Source organism: Crinia signifera, chromosome 9 (assembly GCF_055691185.1).
Source record: "Crinia signifera chromosome 9, ASM5569118v1, whole genome shotgun sequence".
NCBI classification, from domain to species: domain Eukaryota; kingdom Metazoa; phylum Chordata; class Amphibia; order Anura; family Myobatrachidae; genus Crinia; species Crinia signifera.
The window spans coordinates 94,554,365-94,561,673 of NC_139225.1; the positions used below are offsets into that span (position 1 = coordinate 94,554,365).

General features: G+C 51.9%; 1 protein-coding gene across 2 annotated transcripts; it reads left to right on the top strand.

The window, feature by feature from the left end:
- Positions 1 to 256: 256 nt before the first annotated feature.
- Positions 257 to 5,880, top strand: LOC146035772 (uncharacterized). 2 transcript variants are annotated; one of them, XR_014460714.1, is made up of 2 exons: positions 257 to 5,097; positions 5,812 to 5,880. XR_014460714.1 is itself a non-coding variant. In XM_083159401.1 (2 exons), the coding sequence occupies exon 2, from the start codon at positions 2,082 to 2,084 to the stop codon at positions 3,999 to 4,001; it is 1,920 nt and encodes a 639-aa protein (XP_083015527.1). In that variant the 5' UTR covers positions 257 to 1,119; positions 1,834 to 2,081; the 3' UTR covers positions 4,002 to 5,880. The 2 variants fall into 2 exon arrangements, 1 of the variants encoding a protein (XP_083015527.1); XM_083159401.1 differs by having other exon boundaries at positions 257 to 1,119; positions 1,834 to 5,880.
- Positions 5,881 to 7,309: the final 1,429 nt, after the last annotated feature.

The window sequence follows — 7,309 nt, forward strand, 5'->3', positions numbered from 1 at the left end:
GTAGCGGTGCCAGAACAGACCTTCTGAGAGCACAGAGGCTGAAGCAGCACTGACAGACCTCTACCCAAACTTTAGTATGGTACTTGGCAAGGCCTGATACACTTGACAGCATTAAGACATGTTATATTGGTATAAAAAACCCTGCCCCAATCTGCAAAGCGCCTCCCACTTTGGTAATATATTTGCCCCTTTCAGGGTTGTAAATTGAGGCAGTAGGAGATATGCTATTCTGCCCTTGCTTATACATACATGTAACCCCCAGCAATCTTGGGGTTAACACGGACCCCAGCTTACAGCCGCCCAGCCCTAACAGGGTTAAAAATGTGGAGGGGCCGGCACAGACAGTGATGGGCAGGTCAGAGCTGCCTGTGATAGGAGGGATGGCCGGGAGGAAGGGTGGACTCACAGGAGCAGAAGGGAGCAGCGTGCGGTGCGTCGAGGAAGAGTACCAGGGGAGAAGCGTGCATCCAGCCGCCATTAGAGGGTGTCCGCAGCCAGCCGGGGTGACCGCCGGAGCAGAGCGGAGGAAGCGGATGACGTCACGGGAGCGCCGAGGAGGAGAGCCTCGCGACGCGTGACCCCCGCCGACCTCCGGAGAGTGTGTGTGCCGGGAGGGGAAGCGCAGCAGCGCCTAACTCCCCAGCCGCGCCGAGCACGCAAGGGAGGCAGCCAGAGCAGTGAGGGGGATGATGGCTGGGCCCCTCTAAGTGACAGCAGCGCCCGGAGGTGCTATTTACAGCAGGCAGCAGTGGTGACTCCCGCTCCCCCGCAGGACATAGAGGTGGCGAGTGAGAGAGGGAGAGGCAGCAGCAATGTGGGTGAGGTGGTAATCATCCCCTTACCCCTCCTTAGGTGAGATAGCAGCAGGGTGCCAATGTGGGACCATACAATCCCACACAGTCCAGCATAGCAGCAGCAGTGTGGGCCCGGACGGAAGCAGATACCGAACCCAGCACTGCAGCAGCGTCTATCCCAGTATCTGCAGAACCCAGCAGCAGCCGGAGATACAGTGCAGCTGAGTGTGGCAACGCCTGGCGCCCACACTAGCGGTCCCTGGAAGGGTGCACAGTGACCGGTGAAGAACCCCTATCCCCCAGCTGGAGCTGGCATCAAATGAAGGTACACTAAGTTGGTGACCCACGTCCCTTACCTCCTGGCCCCCACCTTAATTCCCTACCGTTGGGTCGCTTGGAACTTTCCCTAAACGCCCCTGCAACAACTACCCTTGTAGGCAGACCTGAGAACCGAAAGGGGTGACGAGACTGTGGTTTAGCCAATATCAGTCAAGACGCCAGGAGGTTACAAGTTTGCTAATTGAGGACTTAAATTAAGATTCTTGGAGTAACAGTGCCACCCGGTGGCCTATGGATCAGAGGAAGGCCCTCAGCTAATATTAAGAAGTACAGTTAATGTCCCAAGTGTGATCTTATTGGACTTTGAGTATAGTGCACAGGTTCCGTTCAGGACTGCCGGCCTTAGTAATAAGCAGTACCCGGGTACATGGGGTTTGAGGAATGTTGTGATATTAATGTTATGCTCTACAAAGATGTGTGTAAGTTAAAAGTCTGAGTTACAACTCTTATTCGGCTTCGATGGTGATACTGCCTTCAACGTCATACAAGTGTATTTAATCGGTAAAGGCATACCGTGATCCATTTAGTTGGAGAGAAATTGGACGACGTCCTATGTTGGGCAGTAACATCGCGAATACTGAATGATCTCTGTGCACCTAACTTAAACAGAGTTTGAAGTGTGGTTATTGCCATAATTGTTGTTGAAAAGTCTGGATATTGTGTATCGTGATGTTGTCTTTGTATCCTTGTATTGACGTAGTTTGTGTCGAGGTATTCACCTTGCTCTAAGGCTTAAAAGATTGGCGCCCCGAATAAAAGGTCAAAAGCAGATCCGTGTCGCCTGGTTTTTGCTACCCATCCCGCAGAGCGAGAAGACTCCTGACCGGACCCAGAGAAGAGGTGGTATCCGACCAAGTAAGGTAACCGCACCCCCGCCTCCGGGGCTTACACCTTTCAGTGGCGTCACGAACAGGATTCGGTCAAATCGGAGTATAATCCAACTCCGGGATGGAAGCACCACAGGCCGAGGGTGGGCAGCCACCCGCTGTACCCGCTCTAGCAGCGACTCCTCATGCCCACATCACATTACCGTACCATTTCGGAGCCCCATGGATGCTAATCTACAGTGGGGACTCCAGCAAGGCACCGTGCGCCACGTTCACTGCCTTCAGGAACAGGCTCAAGTCAATGTATCGCCTCTCCACCCTGAGCGAAGAACAGAAGGTCGAGATCCTGATAGGCCAATTAACGGGTTCCGCCCTCCGCGAGGTCGAATCTTGGTCGGACGACAAGAAGACAGATGCTGATAAGATTCTGAGACGATTAGCCACGATATTTGAGGCCACCACCCTCCCTGAACTGAAGACGAAGCTGTACGGCCGGAAACAACGGCCAGGCGAGACTCTCCGAGATTTCGCCCTGAGTCTGCAGGCGACCCTGAAGCTCATACAAGAGGCCGATAAAGATGAAATTCGCAACAGCGATGAAGCCCTTACCATACAGTTCGTGGAAGGAGCATCGAACCCCAACATTAAGACTCAGCTACGGCTCCTGAAGATGCAAATGCCGGGTAAACCCTTCGCTGACTTTAAAGACACCGCCATCCTTACAATCGGGAACCACGCCGACCCGGAGGTGGAGTATCCGGAGACGGCGGGTTTTCCAGGACCCGTGACTATGAGCCCCGAACAGACCAGACAGCCGAAGGACCAGGCCGTGCAGAATAACCAACAGCCATCGGGAGATTCAGGCCAGTCCCTCCAGCGCCAGGTAGAAGAACTAGCCCTCAGGATGGCCGCGATGCAGCGAGAAATGAGCCAGTTTGCGCAGCAAACCGCGCTAAATGGCAGAGGAGTCAGATGGAAGAAAGAACGACGGCAGTTGAACCAGAGCCGCTGGGACCCGCCTCAGGAATATGGACGACGGGCGACCGACCGATTTGACCATCAGGGCCAACCCATTTGTCAACAGTGTCAAGAAGCGGGGCACGTTGAGAGGATTTGCCCTTCATCTGACCATTTAAACTCCAATGCCCCGGGGGGGAAGGGCCGAACCTCGGGGAGAACAGGAAGAATAGGTCCAGAGGAAGACGGGCAGACCTACTATGGCAGACAGTGCCATGCAAGTGTAGGCAAATTATCTGACAGGGTGGACAGTGACCCTCCCATTCGCATGAAAAGGCGAGCGAAGGTTATCTGGTTCCACGTACAACGTGGATATGGGTTCGTCGAGTGTATGGATCCAAAGCGGGACATTTTCGTCCACTACACTGCCATCCAGAAGAGCGACCCAGGAAAATTATACCGAAGCCTCGACGCTGGAGAGATGGTGGAGTTTGACGTCGTCCGGGGTGAAAAGGGTCTCCAAGCAGTAAACGTCACTGGCCCTGGTGGTGCTCCTGTTCGGGGCAGCAGATTCGCGGCAAGAAGCAAGTGGTATGGGAGTCACTCACGTCACCGCAGCCATCCACAAGACCAACCTCAGGGGAATAGTATGCACCCCAGGAAAACAGAAAGCATGGCAGGAAACACAAAGGAGAGGCCGTACGTATGTAGCCAGCGGTACTCACATGCCCGAGTGCAGAACGAGCTGATGGAAGAGGGCCCGTCACGAAATGAAGTACAACCCAAATGGAAGACCCGCCCTTATATGGCCACTAAGAGCCCAACGTTGACAACCGGGAGCTACCCGATTGGAGGTCCCGATGGAACCAGACAGCAGCGGATCCACCGCAACCATCGTAAGTCATACCCCAACCGAACCCAGTTGCCCCTCGAGTCAAGCGGCAAAGGGAACGATTATGACTGCAAGAACCCCATCCTGAACATGTTGCAGAGCACGGTGGAGCTGTCGCCAAATGTGGGGTGGTCAACGTTCCTACCAACAGCAGTGCCACCTTTACGGTATAGAGCGGAGTGTCACTTATAGAAATATATGGAATTGTCATTCCTCATGTTATTGAATGTTTGCTTACTGTTGTTCATTTGTTGATGATATTGTCGGCACTGTGTAGTAACTTTTGGCAATGCTGTATTTTCCTTTGTAATTTATACCTTGCTTCATGAACAGACTTTGTTCCGGAAATCTATGACTGTCCCAGACTTGTGGCTATATTGGTGTGGCGCGAGGACACGCCCACAAAAAGTATGGGAGGATGTAACCCCCAGCAATCTTGGGGTTAACACGGACCCCAGCTTACAGCCGCCCAGCCCTAACAGGGTTAAAAATGTGGAGGGGCCGGCACAGACAGTGATGGGCAGGTCAGAGCTGCCTGTGATAGGAGGGATGGCCGGGAGGAAGGGTGGACTCACAGGAGCAGAAGGGAGCAGCGTGCGGTGCGTCGAGGAAGAGTACCAGGGGAGAAGCGTGCATCCAGCCGCCATTAGAGGGTGTCCGCAGCCAGCCGGGGTGACCGCCGGAGCAGAGCGGAGGAAGCGGATGACGTCACGGGAGCGCCGAGGAGGAGAGCCTCGCGACGCGTGACCCCCGCCGACCTCCGGAGAGTGTGTGTGCCGGGAGGGGAAGCGCAGCAGCGCCTAACTCCCCAGCCGCGCCGAGCACGCAAGGGAGGCAGCCAGAGCAGTGAGGGGGATGATGGCTGGGCCCCTCTAAGTGACAGCAGCGCCCGGAGGTGCTATTTACAGCAGGCAGCAGTGGTGACTCCCGCTCCCCCGCAGGACATAGAGGTGGCGAGTGAGAGAGGGAGAGGCAGCAGCAATGTGGGTGAGGTGGTAATCATCCCCTTACCCCTCCTTAGGTGAGATAGCAGCAGGGTGCCAATGTGGGACCATACAATCCCACACAGTCCAGCATAGCAGCAGCAGTGTGGGCCCGGACGGAAGCAGATACCGAACCCAGCACTGCAGCAGCGTCTATCCCAGTATCTGCAGAACCCAGCAGCAGCCGGAGATACAGTGCAGCTGAGTGTGGCAACGCCTGGCGCCCACACTAGCGGTCCCTGGAAGGGTGCACAGTGACCGGTGAAGAACCCCTATCCCCCAGCTGGAGCTGGCATCAAATGAAGGTACACTAAGTTGGTGACCCACGTCCCTTACCTCCTGGCCCCCACCTTAATTCCCTACCGTTGGGTCGCTTGGAACTTTCCCTAAACGCCCCTGCAACAACTACCCTTGTAGGCAGACCTGAGAACCGAAAGGGGTGACGAGACTGTGGTTTAGCCAATATCAGTCAAGACGCCAGGAGGTTACAAGTTTGCTAATTGAGGACTTAAATTAAGATTCTTGGAGTAACAGTGCCACCCGGTGGCCTATGGATCAGAGGAAGGCCCTCAGCTAATATTAAGAAGTACAGTTAATGTCCCAAGTGTGATCTTATTGGACTTTGAGTATAGTGCACAGGTTCCGTTCAGGACTGCCGGCCTTAGTAATAAGCAGTACCCGGGTACATGGGGTTTGAGGAATGTTGTGATATTAATGTTATGCTCTACAAAGATGTGTGTAAGTTAAAAGTCTGAGTTACAACTCTTATTCGGCTTCGATGGTGATACTGCCTTCAACGTCATACAAGTGTATTTAATCGGTAAAGGCATACCGTGATCCATTTAGTTGGAGAGAAATTGGACGACGTCCTATGTTGGGCAGTAACATCGCGAATACTGAATGATCTCTGTGCACCTAACTTAAACAGAGTTTGAAGTGTGGTTATTGCCATAATTGTTGTTGAAAAGTCTGGATATTGTGTATCGTGATGTTGTCTTTGTATCCTTGTATTGACGTAGTTTGTGTCGAGGTATTCACCTTGCTCTAAGGCTTAAAAGATTGGCGCCCCGAATAAAAGGTCAAAAGCAGATCCGTGTCGCCTGGTTTTTGCTACCCATCCCGCAGAGCGAGAAGACTCCTGACCGGACCCAGAGAAGAGGTGGTATCCGACCAAGTAAGGTAACCGCACCCCCGCCTCCGGGGCTTACACCTTTACACATAGTCTAAAGGTGGCCATACACACGCAGATTTATCTTTAGATCTGGCTGCTTGAAACAAAAAAATGGTTATGGATGAGAGCAAATGACAGTTGACCATTTGCTTGGAAATGTTGGAAAACAGACAAACTGTCACTCATCCATAACCATGTTTTTGTTCCAACCAGCCAGATCTGAAGATAAATCTTATAGTGTATGGGCCCCACTTTATTTGTATACATATATTTGCCTGTATGGCTGCTGCTAATACCTGTGTGATGACATCACAATGGCCCTGTGATGACATAACAGTGATTCTATGATGTCACAATGCCTGGTGAGCCAGGACGGAACACTAGGATTCATTCTGTTGCCTGGTCCCGACTTGTGCAGTCAGAGCTTTTGAACGTGTCTGATTATTCAGCATTTTCAGTTCATATATTGTGTTTGGAGAGGAGCAAGGAGAGAGAGGAGAGAGAGGAGGAAGGAGGAGACAAACGGGAGCAGCCCTGCGCTGCGTCCCGTTCTATAGTAGCAAGGTAAGTGCGCTCTTATTTCTATTCATTCTTTTTTGTTTGAGCAATTGGGGTTCTTCATGGATTTCTTAAGGGGCGAGGCTCACCTGAAAGTGGGCGTGTCATAGCATAGAAGGCGGTTATGTCCCAATTTAGTGGGTGTTTCAGGGGGTCTTTGCCCAAACCTGAGGGGTTATTTATTATTTATATCACTGCCGGTTCCCAATGACCCTTAATATTTTTGGCGTTCAATATGAGCTAAAATGGTTATTCGATTCCAGTGGGTTTGTGTGTGTCCCACACACAAACACTTTTTTATTTTGGTTTAAACCCTTTCTTTTTGTTGGTGGTTAAATAATCACAATTTGCATGTTACAATGGGCACCGATATTATGCCCACATTTCACTGCAAATGAGGTTGCTGATAAATGGGCTTAAAATAATAAAGCCCTTTATTTCCCCCATTACTCCATTACTCCATTATGGTATTGTATTCGCTGATACCTGCATATCTGTGGTCAGTTGTGTAACACATATTTATACTGATCCTACTAGTGGAGCATTGTGATTCCGGATTGTAATCGTATGAATATGAAATGAATTATAACATTGTGACAGGAGATCGGGGACCATATTCACTTTTTGCTTTTCATGGCGCCCAGAGAGGTCGCGTAGAGTAGCGTAAAGGGCTCGCTTGGCTGCCTATTTCCGCTGCCTATCAAGCAGGTAAACTCCATCCCGCCAAAGGCACGCCCACCCCGCCACACAAATACCCGCACTATGCTGCAACGCGTACGCTTACACAT